Source organism: Stegostoma tigrinum, chromosome 13, assembly GCF_030684315.1.
Source record: "Stegostoma tigrinum isolate sSteTig4 chromosome 13, sSteTig4.hap1, whole genome shotgun sequence".
In the NCBI taxonomy this organism is placed as follows: Eukaryota; Metazoa; Chordata; class Chondrichthyes; order Orectolobiformes; family Stegostomatidae; genus Stegostoma; species Stegostoma tigrinum.
Window position 1 is genome coordinate 23,593,984 of NC_081366.1, and position 15,160 is coordinate 23,609,143.

General features: G+C 39.0%; 1 protein-coding gene across 1 annotated transcript; it reads left to right on the forward strand.

Annotated features, from left to right (window-relative positions):
- Positions 1–1,497: 1,497 nt before the first annotated feature.
- On the forward strand, positions 1,498–13,845 carry ccng1 (cyclin G1). The gene is made up of 7 exons (XM_048543448.2): positions 1,498–1,596; positions 3,928–4,200; positions 5,365–5,618; positions 7,624–7,702; positions 7,782–7,880; positions 9,213–9,411; positions 10,738–13,845. The coding sequence occupies exons 1-7, from the start codon at positions 1,555–1,557 to the stop codon at positions 10,743–10,745; spliced, it is 954 nt and encodes a 317-aa protein (XP_048399405.1). The 5' UTR covers positions 1,498–1,554; the 3' UTR covers positions 10,746–13,845.
- The last annotated feature ends 1,315 nt before the right edge of the window (positions 13,846–15,160 follow it).

Genomic DNA, 15,160 nt, shown 5'->3' on the forward strand with positions numbered 1-15,160 from the left:
AAAGAAGGGCAGCATTGTTCTAAATATAAAATACAAACAGAAAGTCCAGGAGAAATTCAGCAGATCTGTCAGCACATACGTCAAGAGAAACAGAGTTAATGTTTCCAGTTTTATATGACTCTTTGGAAGAGTTTGAAGTTCTCAGTTCTGACAAAGAGTCATGAATGTCGGGGTTGGGATGCAATGCAGCAGTTATACAGGACATTGGTTAGGCCACTTTTGGAATACAGCATTCGATTCTGGTCTCCGTGCTATAGGAAAGATGTTGTTAAATTTGAAAGGGCCAGAAAAGATTTTCAAGGATGTTGCCAAAGTTTGAGAGTTTGAGCCTAGGGAGAGACTGAACATGTGGGGATATGTTCTTCAGAGCATCAGAAGCTGAGTGGCAACTTATTGAGGTTTATAGAATCTTGAGGGGTATGGATAGGGTAAATAGTTAAGATCCTTTCCCCAAGGCAGACAGCAGAGGTATAAGGTGAGAGGAGAAACATTTAAAGGAACTTGAGGGGCAACATTTTCATTCAGAAGGCAGTGCATATATGGAATGAGCTCCCAGAGGAAGTGGTAGAGGGTATAAAATTACAACACTTAAAAGGCATCTGGACGAATAGGAAGTGTTTAGAGGGACATGGGCCAAAGGGTAGCAAATGGGTCTAGATTAGTTTAGGATATTTGGTCAGCATGGACGAGTTGGACTAAGGGTCTGCTTCTGTGCTGTACAACGCAATGACTCAATGTAGGGCTCAAATAATTAACTTTGGTTCTCACTAAAATTAAACAAAGAACTGCAGATGCTGGTAATCTGAAACATAAATAGAAATTGGTGGAAAAACCCAACAGAAGTCTGGCAGCATCTATGGAGAGAAATCAAGAGTTAAAGTTTCCAGTCTCTTCTTTGGAACTCTTTTCAGAACTTTGTTTCTCTCTTCACAGATGCTGCCAGACCTGCTCAGTTTCTCGACCATTTTGCCTTTATTTCATATTTCTGACATCCGCAGTATTTTGTTTTTACTTGAACAAAATATTCCTAAAAGTGGAAAATTAATCAGCCATGTGCTTTATAAATATTTGACTCAGTTTTACAAAGGAACCTGATGAACATTATTAGAGAGCACGTATAAAAGTAATAACTTTTAAAAGAAAAAATAATTTAGACAAGATTAAGACAGTTGAAACCAAAGTGTGGGCGAACAGGTTTTAATTTGAAATAGGAAATTGTGGCTGCCAAAACTCTGAACTTTAACGGTGCAAAACAGTTAAATCATTGCGCAGAAAATAAGCGTTTTATGTTGCATCAAAACTGAGATTAAATCTCGCTATTGGCCGCCACCCATGAGGTCTAATTTGAACGCTTCACCCGGCTTGTCCTTTAGGTTTTTTTTAACACGCCGACGAAGCCTTGCAGAACTGAAAGTGGACCGGAAGAGGTAAAAGGCGATTTGATAGACTCGGGTACTGACAAATGGGAAGTGAAATAAGCGTGAGCCAAGCAGCGCAGAGCAATTGATTTGGCAGGCGGGCGGGCTGTGAGAGTGCCTTGAAAAGAAGACGACTATGCGGGGATCTCCGAACAGTTGGAGAACTGAGGGAGGGCAGGTAATTTAGTGTTTGAACGATGGATTTAACCGAAGAATAAATTGAGTAAAGTTTGTCTAATGTGCTAAACATCAATATTCAGGCGAGAATCAGTGAGATAGGAGGAGAGTTCTGAAGAATCTTCTCCAAACATTGTGTCTCTCCACAGATGCTGTCACTTATTGAGTTTCTCCAGTAAATTCTGTTTTTGTGCGTGTGTGTGAGAAGTAGATTTTTGCCTATTACACGTTCGTATTACTTCGGTTATTTTATATGTTTATGATCGCATGGTGCCTAAGCGTTATGCTGTGTATTTTGAGTGGTGTGGTGGTCCGGTTTTGCTGTGTGTTTTGCATAGCGTTGCAGTTTCCCTGGGTTACAATGTAATTGCTGATTAGATTTGAATCGCAGTGAAATTCCCAGTGCCGGTGCTGAGCGGCCCGTAGTCTGCTGATCCCTCTAGCGATTGTCATTTTATCTGATGGAAGCATTGGGCCTGGCAGGCGAACGGTTGATGCTCCGGTTTGCAGATGGCAACGGGACAAGTTCGAACATGTTTTATTCAAGGGTGCAGAGCGCTGAAGCCCTGGCCGGGTGTCAGCACCCTTCTTTACGGGAGGTGAGGTCACTCTGAACTGGCGATTGGTGAACCTTAGAGCTGTGGGGGGAGTTAGTGCGCTCAGCAGAAATTTCAGTCTGTACAGGAGCCTTGTGCAATATTCAGTCTGATCCATTTTTGTCCTGGTTGCACAAGTGTGTGTGACATAGAATATACAGAAATTAACCTTACCAATACAACCTATCAGAATGTGCGGTGTAAGATAATAAAGTGTGAAGCTTGATGAACACAGCAGGCCAAGCAGCATCTCAGGAGCACAAAAGCTGACGTTTCGGGCCTAGACCCCACATCAGAGAGGGGGATGGGGTGAGGGTTCTGGAATAAATAGGGAGAGAGGGGGAGGCGGACCGAAGATGGAGAGAAAAGAAGATAGGTGGAGAGGAGAGTATAGGTGGGGAGGTAGGGAGGGGATAGATCAGTCAGGACATGGTCGAGCAGTTTCAAGGCCGAAGAGATTACAAGAGAGTTGCAATGGGAGAGAGATTCCCTGAGGTTGGTCTGGAGGGTAACTTCTTCAGGTTAGGCATCCCTGGAAGAGGCTTCGCAGTGAGGTTAAAATTGTATCAGTGATAATGGGAACTGCAGATGCTGGAGAATCCAAGATAATGAAATGTGAGGCTGAATGAACACAGCAGGCCCAGCAGCATCATATGCAGTGTATTTGTGTCACTGCTTCGCACTGGCCTTCTGTCATGATGCTATGCCTTCAGCAGCTGTCTAGACATTCATCATCGCCTAAATTCTTTGTCTTGCATTGAGAGAGTAGTTTCTTTAACCACCTGGAATATGAAGAGCAGAGGAACTTTATTTGCCTGCTTAAAGTTTTTTGGTTTTAAGACACACATTCGTGCCTGCAGTCAGTTGGATTGCTGGCACAATATCCCTGCAGCAGTTGACATCATTTGGGTCATAAAGTTGGAATGTAGGGTCAGGGAAAGGATTTACAATAGGAATATAACTGTCTTTGGCATAATGGATTTCTACTGTATATAATGTTCTTGGTATCACTGTATTGCTAAGAAACATTTAGAATCTACCACTCGGGTTAATTTTTTTTAGCATTAAAGGAACACCTTACTGTGGATTCATCTGGCCCATTATCTGTTCCCATTATCACCTTACTGTGGATTCATCTGGCCAGGAGGCTGTGAGGAACAGCAAGATCATATGACATTGTGTCATTTCCGGCGATATATGTCATATATACTGTCTTATTTCCATATTGTAGTTAGGCTTAACCCCTTATACAACATTGTGAAGCTTCAAAGTGAAGGCTGGGGTTGAACATTTAAACACAATTTCACGAAAGAAATCACTTCTACAAATAGAGTTTGTTATTCTGATTTTAGGATTTAAACACGCAAGAGCTAACAATACTAAGAACAGACAAACCTCCAAACATGAAGAATTCAGATGGGATACGTCAGTTAATAAAAAATCTGACATATCGGTCCGCATCTTTGTGGACAACTTCAAGATGTGCAACAGAAAAAAAAAACCTCTTTCCAAGAGGTATTCTGCTTTTGAAAAACGGGTCAACATTAAACTATGCTATAGTTAAATTTTAGGTGAGCCTAGTTGTCAAGAAGAAAGGACAAATTCTTGTACATCCGGTCTCATTTTGGCTTGGAATTGCAACTCATTGTTTGTCACATTAAAACTGTTGTGTTCACTTGGAGGTTCAGAGCTTTTGAATGACAACATAGCAAGTCTTTCCTTCCCTTTTGTTTCAGATGATTGGAATTGAAAATCAAGGAGGAAGCAGTGAAATCCTGGCACTTGTGAACCAGCTAAATGTACATCTAGAACAGGAACCAAAATATCAGCCAAGGATAAGTGGTTTGAAGGTCATCGAATCAGCACCTGAGAGTGGAATTCGGATGACTGTGCGACTGAGAGAGTATGAAGTCAAGGATCTCCTTAGTCTGTCCCAGTTCTTCGGCTTTAGAACTGATGCATTTGTCCTGGCTGTCAGTTTGCTTGATAGATTCCTAGGATTGATTAAGGTAAGGCAATTAAGATGTATTATTTTACCTCGTATGAGGAAAACATTCTATGACAGGATTATTAAACCTTCTTCACGTATTAATTGGAAATGCTTGACCCAACTGCATGTGATTCTGCTATTGCACGAGATCTTCAACACAGCTGATATTACAATGTACAGGACTTCCCACATGTTAAAAACATTACTAAAAGTATGGGCCTATTGGTGATTTACACACAATTGGAGTATTGATTATTATTATTGACAATATTAAGATGCCTCCCTTTTTCATACATTCCATATAAGTCTGTTATTGTGGGGTCCAAAACATTGGGGTGGCAGGGTGGCTCAGCAGTTATCACTGCTGCCTCACAGCACTGGGGATCAGGGTTCAATTCCACCCTCTGGTGAATGTCTGTGTGGAGTTTGCGCATTCTCCCTGTGTCTGCATGGCTTTCCTCTAGGAGCTCGTTTCCTCCACAATGCAAAGATGTGCAGGTCAGGTGAATTGGCCATGCTACGTTGCCCATAGTGTTCTGGAATGTGTAGGTTAGGGGGATGGGTCATGATGGGAAGCTCTGAGGGCCAGTGTGGATTTGTTGGGTCGAAGGGCCTGTTTCCAAACTGTAGGGATTCTATGATTCTTTAACGCAAAGTAAGCAACAGTTTTGGGGAAATTATGGATGATCACTGTAACTTGGGACATATTACAAATGAAATTCATAAGTTAAGTATCCTACTTGTACAGCCTTGAGTGTTTGTACAATGTTTGACTTATTTTTGAATGGGAAGAAAAAAGACTTCCATTTATTTAACTGTACTGTGGATGCTGAAGATCTGAAAATAAGAAGAGAAAATGGAGTAATTCAGCAGGCTGGCAGCACATGTAGAGAAAGAGATAACATTATCAGTTCAATTTGCTGCGGAGTGACCAGCTAATTTATTTGTTTGCATTACTGATTGAAGGGATTGATATTGGCTAGGACATCAGGAACCACAGTTCAATTTTTCTTCAAAATAGTGTCATGGGATCTTTTATAGCCAACTGAACAGACAACTGGAGCTTTGCTTTAATGTCTCATCTGAATGACATACTAATGAAAGGGGAGTACACTCTTGCTGCGTGTTAACTTTGGTTTTTGTGCTAAAACAAATGCACTTCACGTACATTGTTTGGTTCTAGGTGCAGCCAAAACATTTATGCTGTGTTGGCCTGTGCTGCTTTTACCTTGCTGTGAGAGCAACTGAAGAAGAGCACAGTGTTCCACTTGCCAGTGACCTGATTCGAATCAGTCAATGTAGATTCACCATTTCAGATATGATGAGGATGGAGAATATTGTATTGGAAAAGTTGCGCTGGAGAGTGAGAGGCCCAACTGCCTTGGACTTTCTGCGACTATATCACAAACTCATTATGAATTGTTCTTCAACTGAAAGGTATGAATGACTTCATTGTTATTTTGATCTAATGTTGTCATTTTGTTTACCTTGTGGTAGATCTGTTAACTAGCATCTATTACGTTCTTTGCAGCAGGAATTAGAATTAGAATTAGCTTTATTGTCACGTGCACTGAGTGCAGTGAAAAGTTTGCAATGTTGCCACTCATGATGCTATCTTTGGTACAGGATACCTAGTTACAGATACTTAAGTATTTGGGGCAAAACTGAAAGAATAATAAATAAAAATCCTGCATAAGAATAAGAATATAAGAACCAGGAGCAGGAGGAGGCTATTTTAGGATGAGTGGGGAAAGATTTAACAAAGACCTGAAGGGCAACATCTTTGTGCAAAGAGTTGTGCTTGTATGGAATGGGCTGCCAGAGATTCGTTGACGCAGGTACAGTAGCAACATTTTTTAAGAAATGGATGGAAACTTGAGGGGTTTAGAAGGATATGAACGAAATGTGGGCAATTGGAACTACTTGAGTGAGCACCATGGTCAGCATGGACTAGTTTGAGCTGAAGGGTCTGTTTCCATGCTTTATTACTCCATGACTCTATGAGTCTATCTGACCCTTAAGCTGGCTGAACTGTTCAATAAGATTATTGCTGATCTTTTAGTGGCCTCAGCTCCACTTACCAACCCTCACACCGTAACCCATAATTCCTTTTACTGTTCAAAAAATTATTTATCTTAGTTTTAAAAACATCCAATGAGGAAGCTGCAACCATTTTCACTGGGCAGGGATTTCCACAGATTCACAACCCTTTGGGTGAAGAAGTTAGTCCTCAATTCAGTCCTAAATTTGCTCTCCCTGATTTTGAGGCTATGCAAAAAAGGTACTCGAGTTACAGTCCTTTTCACCCAAGACTGTGCCAGCACCTAGCCTTCAGATTGCACCAGGCCAAGCCTCCAGACCATGCCAGGCTTCAAAACAGAAGACCTTGCCTCCACGTGGCAGCCTCTGGGTCTTCTCTCTCCCCCCACCCGGTGTCTGCCAACAGTCAGGGATTTGCTTCTGGAACTCACCTCCACTTGCTAGCCTCCGCTATGGGACTGACCTCCTGCATGGCCTGGACTAGGACTTGTTGTGACAGCCTCTGTTCTGGGAGTCACCTCCTCCATTCCCCTTTAAGTAAGTTTAAAGTTAGAAGTTTGAGAAGAAAAGAGAAAAACAGGCAGAGCAGAGAAGCTCCAGCAGAAGCATACTACTCTGCTGCTATCTTGGACTGAAAATGCAAGTTAAAAGTTTTACTTCACAACTTAAGTGAAATATTGCATTAATAAAGTCGCCTGGATTGCTCATTAAAGTTGGGGTACATATGTTGTAAGTGCAGTTTAAACAGAGTTTATGTAGAAAATAGCAATGCCCAATATTGACAAGTCTTTTGGAAGCTGGAAGTGCAGTGAGTTCTGCAAGTCGCTTGGGCCCTTAATTAACAGTGCTGTACATTACAGGTGACAAGCAAGGGATCTGCTGTGAAAATATCCTGCTGCATATAAAGGAAAAAAGGTTGCCCAAAATTATTTCATTTAATTGCATAAGTTCTTTAAGATGTTGAAATCTCAACATTACTGCAGCATGGATTAGTCAATACTCTTGAATACAATTTCCACTGCACACAGGTTCTGCTCTTCCTGCTCTTATCAGTGCTATTGTGGAGAGGACTAATGTATTTTTAAAATTTCCTTTGTGGAATGGTTAAGACATTTCCCAGGGAGTAATGTATCCTGACCAGCCCCAGGTTGTTTTTTTTACACTTCTTGTGATGACTTAGTTTGCGGAGGCTTGGTTGTCATGTACTTCCTTGTTGAGGCCCAAAGGTTATGTGTTGGTTGAATATTTTGCAAATGAAATTAATTAAAAAAATCAAATATTAATAAAGTCCTTTTGGATGTGACAAAATGAATTTACTTGATTGTAGAAAAATGTACAATTATTTTGATACTGCCATCTAATCCAAAGAATAGAATTTGTCTGACATTAACTCTACTTTTAGGAGAATGATGCTGAATTTCGAGCAACTTGAATCCCAGCTTAAAGCTTGTAATTGTCGCTTTGTATTCTCCAAAACAAAAGTAAGTCTAGACACAGAGGTTTTTAATTTTCTTTAAAATGATATGTTTGATTTTCAAGATTTAAAAATATATTTTTCAGGGGTCCATATTGGCACTGTCAATCATTGCACTGGAGGTCCAAACACAGAAATTATATGAATTAACAGAGACCATAGAGAGTCTACAACAACATTCTGAAGTAAGTGATACTATGTTACATCAAACAGTGGACAGTAGGCTGTAGGTTTACCTTGTAGTTAAAAATAAAATAACTGACATAGCTCCTTCTAAAGTAATGAGTTAAGGATTTAAATAGAAGTTAAGTCCATTGTGAGCACTCAAACTTCTTTTAAGATGAATGATGCTGAGGAATTTGGGATTTAGCAAAATTATTTTCAAAACATTTTGTCCGCATTCTGTAACAAAGTTGAACAGGATGTTATTTTTTCTTTCCAAGGATGGTTGGGTTTAAATCATGGGATTAAAATTCTTTTTGGGCCAAATGCAAAGTGTGGAAGTGGGCATCCTGTTTCATACTTTACCTGATTTAGATATCTTCTGGCCCTCAGTGCCTCAATTTTAAAATTCTTAACCTGGTTTTGAAATTGCTTCATGGACTCTTCCTTCTTGACCTCTGTAATCTCTTTCAGCCTCCCAATCCAATGAAATAAAAGCACTCTTCCAATTCTAATGTTGTGAGGATATCCAATTTTCATCATTGAACCATTGACTGTGCCTTTGGCTGCCTATGCTTTTAACTCGAATTCCTTCATACAGTGACTTTCATGGCACTCTGTCTTGTGCTGTCCCTCTATCTCCCCTCTAAGTTTCACTTTGAGGTTGACTTTTTAATCAACCAAACTTTTGGGCATCTATTCTAATATCTCTTTTCATATCTTCGTGACAAAACTTTGATTGTCTTCCTGTGAAGAGCCTTGGAATATTTTTATATACTAGAGGTGCTCTGTAATTGCAAGTTATTGTTGGCGTGCAAAGCAGACAGTGTGTAGCTATCACTGTTATGAATTAAAGTTCACAAATTTCATCCACGGTTTTTATATCTTGGCTTTGCGCTAGCTTTGCCTCCTTGTCTGGTACAAATTTTAACAATTAAAGGCATCAAAATGCCACCTTTTGTATCTGGAAGCAGAAATGTTGAAAATCCTATTAGCTCTTCTTTTCCACTGCCTCTTTGTATTTGCACGTTGGACGGTCAACACTCCCTTTTTTAGATATTTTTAATCAACCTGCTAGAGATGTAGTTATATAGCTGTAGAGGAGGTGAAACTTGTGCCTAGGTCTCTTGGTCCAGATGTGGGGTCTCTACAACTGTGCCACAAGACCCCGCCCCAGCACTTACTTTTATCATTATTTTTAGCATTACCTGCAAGGTCACTGATTCTATATCTTCAAATGAATTTGACTGAGTTACTCTGACATCAGTAGATTTTAAAAGTCTCTGGTAGAGAGGTTGCATTGTGTATCTGTACATTTAGCTGTACATCTAATTCAAGTATTTTGTTTCCCATAGATAAATGACCATGATTTGTTCTATTGGCAAGATCTTGTTGCAGAATGTTTAGCAGAATATTCATCATCTAGCTGCTCCAGACCTAGTAGCAAAAGACTCATGTGGATCGTATCAAGACGTACATCCAGGCGACTTCACAGTTACCATCAGATAACTCCTCTTCCAACAATTCCTGAAACTGCTACTTGTACTGAACGAGGTATGGCGTACTTGGTCTTTTTGTGAAATAATCAACTTAACTTGCAATAGGTGTTTTCTTTGAACATATTGCAAAATTTTTCCCCCCCGCACTGATTGCTCTGAATTCAGTTCCCAACCCCCTCCATTTCTATGCATTTTTTTTCCATCTTTGCTTATGTTGTGAAATGTTTATGTACTCATTACCTGATTCTGTGCCAGTCTACTCACTCATGATTTTCCATTGTATATCAACAATTGTGTGATACAGAAATGACTGAATTAGAATTGGTATTTTTTAATTATACCTATTCAACTTTAGCATTCGCTCTGAAAGCATTCCTGAATTGTATGGTGCATGTGGAAACAGAAGTTGGTAGCACAGTCTCACCTTGGGACTACTTTCCATAAATTGCATTGGCAAGGATGAGGCTTACTTTTAAATGATGGGTTCTGAAAGCAAGTTGCATTTGAAAGATGTTCATGGTTTTTTTTTTAAAAAAATTGAAATCATTGTTAAAGCGAATTGACTCCACAAATTATAAACCAATAAGCAATTCAGTAGTTTGTCTCGAAATTCGACAAGCACATCAATAGGATTGTCTGCCAGGAATTGTAAGATTGTTGGTAGAGAATGCTTAGATAAAAAGCAGACAGACATAGATTTTTTGGTTTTGCAAAGATTAGACTCCATTTTAACATGGAGATATCCTAGGAATTACTTTATTCATGCAAGACAACCCATTGATGTGGGAAAGCATAGTACCTTAACTATTTTGTGTTATAAGGACAAGCTATATTGATTGAAATAATACTGATAGTTATAAATCTTGCTCAGGCATCTTCACTTGCTATGAAATAAAGATGCTTTAACGATGCATATTTGGTCTGTTCTACCACTACTGTTTGGATCTGTTAAGTAGTTTGGGAAGTCAAGTGACAGACGCAAATATCTGGATGAAGATTGACAAGAGTTTTTGGTTTCTTTGTATTTTGAAGTTAACAAGAGGTGTTTTGATCACTGCTGCACTATCCTAGAGTTTTATGTTTGTTCTTTCATAGGATGTGAATATTGATGGCCAGACCAATGTTTGACGCTCATCTCTAATTGCTCAGAATATCTAAAACATGGCCTAAACCCTGTATTGGAAACTTAGTAGTAAACTTGCATCACTTTTTTTAATGCTTCATATATTTATGTATGCAAGCAACAAAATTGGAATGCTTTGAATGCTCTGTTGTGAAATGAGGATTTCAGAATATTTTAACAGTGACATTGTTCTGGTTGATAAGCCACCAATTTTTAAAGACAACCCCTAATACATGCTTTTCACTTTCCCTCCTCCAGAACCATAATACACCATGCACCAAAAAAGAACAATGGTTGTCAGATTTAGTGCCTCAACAGTTAGCCAATTTTGATCTTCACCAGATGTCTTCCTGAAGAGCTGCAGCATTGTGAAGTAGTGCACGGGAAGTAGTTCTGAAAAATATAACTAGCAGCTATTATTTTAATATTGCATCTCTAAATGTTTTCTAGGTGAGATATGATTGGTACGATATTCAGCCTTTTGTATTCAACCATCATGTAACTATGCAGAGCTCAGGCAAATGTTGAATTTTATATACAGTTATTTGGTTCTCAGTTCAACTTAAAACCTTTTAATTAATCTAAAATCTTAAGTGAAATTTGTAATTACTTAAGATACAAATGCATATGACTCATTTCGTTTAGGAAATGGAAATTCATTGATTCTCCGTGTCCGCTTCCATTATCATACACGTCGACTATCAATTACTTTACTTCTTTCTCCTACCTCAAGCTTGAAGAATCGAAGTGCAGTCAGATGTAGAAAGATCCTAGAAGTGGACTAAACACAGATGTATTTAGTCATTCTTTTGAGTCTACTAATGCATATTTATTTGGCAAATAAATTTGTTTATTAATGAACAAAATGCCTGTTTTTGACATGTCAATGGCTGAGACGAGGCTATGGTTTCATAACACTCCTTTTAATTTCTACAGCTCTGACAGGCTATGGGGAGAACTTAATTGAGCAGGTGTGATAGTGGGAGAGATGCCATCCGATTCCTGGTGTTGGGAACACTGTCCTCAGTTAAAATCAGTGCAGGAAGGGGTTGACACAGGAATCTTGTTACTCTTGGATTTTCCTAAACTCTACAAAAAGTGACATTTACACAATGTTTAGGTTTGGTACACAGTCTGTGGAATAAAAGTTCTAATTTTGTAAGCAGGAGAGTGGAAGAGTGGCGTTTTATTTTATGATTTTACAGAAAATATTTAAAATTTTTGTCATCAGATGCTGAAACTCAATATGCTCAAGTAGTGTTTCTAATTCAAGGCTTCAGGTCCAGACAAATGTAAATTGCATCACTGTTTCACTTGTGTGGAGGAAGCTGAGAGAGACTACAGTTAAATGTTCTGATGGCTGTGCTCCAGTTTCTCTAAGCATTGCAGAGTTGTTACATGTTATGTTCAAACTTTAGAGTAAACAAATAGTGCCTTTAATTTTTGTCCCAAAAATGTTGACTTAACTATCTACACTGGCACTACCAATTGGAGTTGCCTTGCAGAGAACGGGCGAGGGGAATTGGTACTGGCATGTGTTGTGGATTTTCTTGTATGGGAAGATGTGGCAGAAATGTTGTTGCTATGGGCAGACTAAGCCTGTGATCCTTGTAGTGAGCCATTCATTGTCAGGTTACTATTGTACTACAGGTTTTTAAAATTTAAAACAAAGCTTTTATTTATGGCTCACTTCAAGCATTGTTGTTAGGACTTTTATTCCTTCTGTGAAAGGAGGTGGTCAAGAAAAAGATGCAAAAGAGATAGTAAGAACTGCCTATGCTAGAGTCAGAGATAAGTGTGGAGCTAGAGGAACACAGCAGGCCAGGCAGCATCAAGCTGATGTTTCAGCTCAGGCCCTTCTTCAGATGGTGGGGATTGGGCAGTGAGATGGGAGAGAAAATGGACAGGTAGTGTCAGGTCAAGGAGGCAGGGATGAGAGAGAGGGTTGGTCGTGGGATGAGGCTCAGGGTAGGGAGATTTTGAAACTAGTAAAAATCCACATTTAGGCCACAACCTGTCCATCTGTCCTACTTTTCCATCCCTCCTACCTCATTGACCCATTCCCACCATTTCCTACCTGCACTCACCTATCATCGTCCCACCTACCTCTCCAAGCCCCACTCTCCTCTATCCTTTCCCTTCCCCTATTTCTGAAGGCAGGTCCCGACCCAAAACATGAACTTTTCCGTTCCTTTAATGGTGCCTGGCCTGCTGTGTCCCTCCAACTCCACACTTATCTCTTCTAAAAGATGTAAAAGCTTGTTGTCATTACAGGACAGTTTCTAGGTATAGAGGCTGCTTATTTGAAGCTCCTAACTCATGAAACTGTAAAAGGGTGTTCTGGCAGTTAGGACAAGCTAACTTATGTAGAAGAAATAGTTTGAGGAAGTGAATTGAATTTTATGGTGAATCGGAGGCTTCTGAGCATGGATTTTATTAGAATCAACACAACAAAAGACATTACAGGTGGAAAATTACTGAAGCAGAGTTTAAATCCCTTTTCAATGAAAGGAATGGTTAGCATTCACTTTTTGACAAGGATGTTAGCACTTGTTTCTTTATTAAACAAATGTAGGGTAGATTTAGTACATTCTCCGCTTGAAATGCTGATTCCTAATTGTTAAATGTCAAAGATATTAGGTCAGTGTATTTCAAGCAATTTTGAAACAAAAAATGCCAAAATAAAATGCACATTAAAATCAACTGAAGTCTTCTCAAATGTCAGTGACTGTTTATACTTTGTGAAAACCTTTTTTGGCTTGTTCCACTAACCCAATTAACCATTTGCTTTTCCATTTGTGCTGTTGTTACTGAATTAGTACTCTTTGTAAATTGAGCATATTGTGCACTGAGTGTTTCAGCTTATTGGTCAGCATGTTGCAAGTAACCAACAAAACTATTGTTTTCCTAATTAGAGTTTGGAAGGGGAAATATTTGCTCAAACAAGAGCTTATATAATTAAAATGCTATTGAAAATTAATTTAGAGTTGTGAGCAATATTGTTCAGCTCAGAGATTAAATGCTATTGTCAAATTCATTTAGTGGACCAAGTTCTGAATTTTCCCATTTTTGTCAGATGTTTTAAAATCACTCATGGCAACAAGACATATACATGTGACTAATAAAAGTGAACAAATATTGAAAAGCAACTGCACTGAAATTGACAAATGTTAACATATTACATTGTGTAAAATTCCAGGACACTAAAAGTTTGCCTTTTAGTGTTCACTTTAAAAGAATTACATTCTTATTCAACATTGTTTCTTACTACGATCTGTGATTGTTGTTTTTCGATAGTACCATGAAATATAGAATGGGTTAGTTACAGGCCTGTGGAGTATGAAACTGTTTCTAATGACAGCTTGATTTTACGTATAATACAATGTATTAAAACATTGTAAATATTTTGGTTTCAGTACTGAAATGTTTTGTATAGATAAATATCTATTAGAATTTTTTCCAATAAAATTTCCGAAGATAGGTGCTGGTTTTCAAAACAAAGTTCTTGAAGCACAAATTCTTCTACTCACTATGAAGCTGTTGGCTGTTGGACAAATACTTCAGAACTGTGCTACAGATACTAAAATAGGATTAACAGTACATTTGACACAAATTTAACTAGTCAAAAACAAAACGTTGTTGTTTTTGAAGTGTTGAGATTATCAACAACATCAAGCTTGTTTCACTTTCAATTTAAACTGCAAAGTTAGCAGCTGAAGGAACAAGTTTGTATTTGTTTCTTTATAGCCAACCTCCTTCCTGATCCCACTCTTTCATTCAGACTGTATAAATTGTATATTTTGTGGGACAGCTTTGAATATGCATCAATATTTTAGGTATTCAAAATTGATTTTTCTGGAGTGTAACTTGTTTAAAGAACAAGTTCTGACAGTCTCTGGAGTACTTTGTTTAATTAGTTTGGAGGTGGGACTTCCCATAATTCTTGCAAGGGACACTCACCTTAACACTTCTGGTAAATATTATGACTTCACCTAACAAAGGAGCAGTCCTGCAAAAGCTTTGGATTTCAGAAATCTGTCGGACTATAACCTGGTGTCATGTGACTTTTGACTGTCCACTCCAGCACCTCACATCATTGGAAAATTTATGGCCAGCAGCTCTGTGCATAGCAGAACTGGTGAATGTAGCCAGTGTTGCAGGAGGAAGCGAGTCAGTGGATACCCATAAATAGTCCAGGGTTTCACCAGCGGTGGGTTGTCAGGCCCAAGGAAACATGCTGAACTGTCAACCTGAAGGCAGAACCTTCAAAGGCTTCATATTAGCACAAGGGGCCAAAGGAGGAGAGTCACCTTTTCATTGACAGCTTGCAGGATTAAACCAGCTAGGTTGTGTACTAAATTCATACCTCTGCTGCTGCTGCCTATTAAATTGAAGTGGTAACAGGATGAGGCCCTGAAATTGTTCCACTTATGAGGCCAAGTAAGGCCACACACTGTCCCACAAACAAGACCTCTTCCATCAACCAAATTTGGAAATATACAGAACTGAACCAGAGTCCAGATTCTCAAAAACCATTTATCTTGTCGCATCAAGATGAGAACAAATTTTATATTTGCATTCTTTTCATGCCTGGTGGCTGTGTTAAGACCCATCATAGACAATCATGCACTTGTCATTCTAGTCATGTTGTAATGTAGGAAACAGCAATTGGAAAATATTT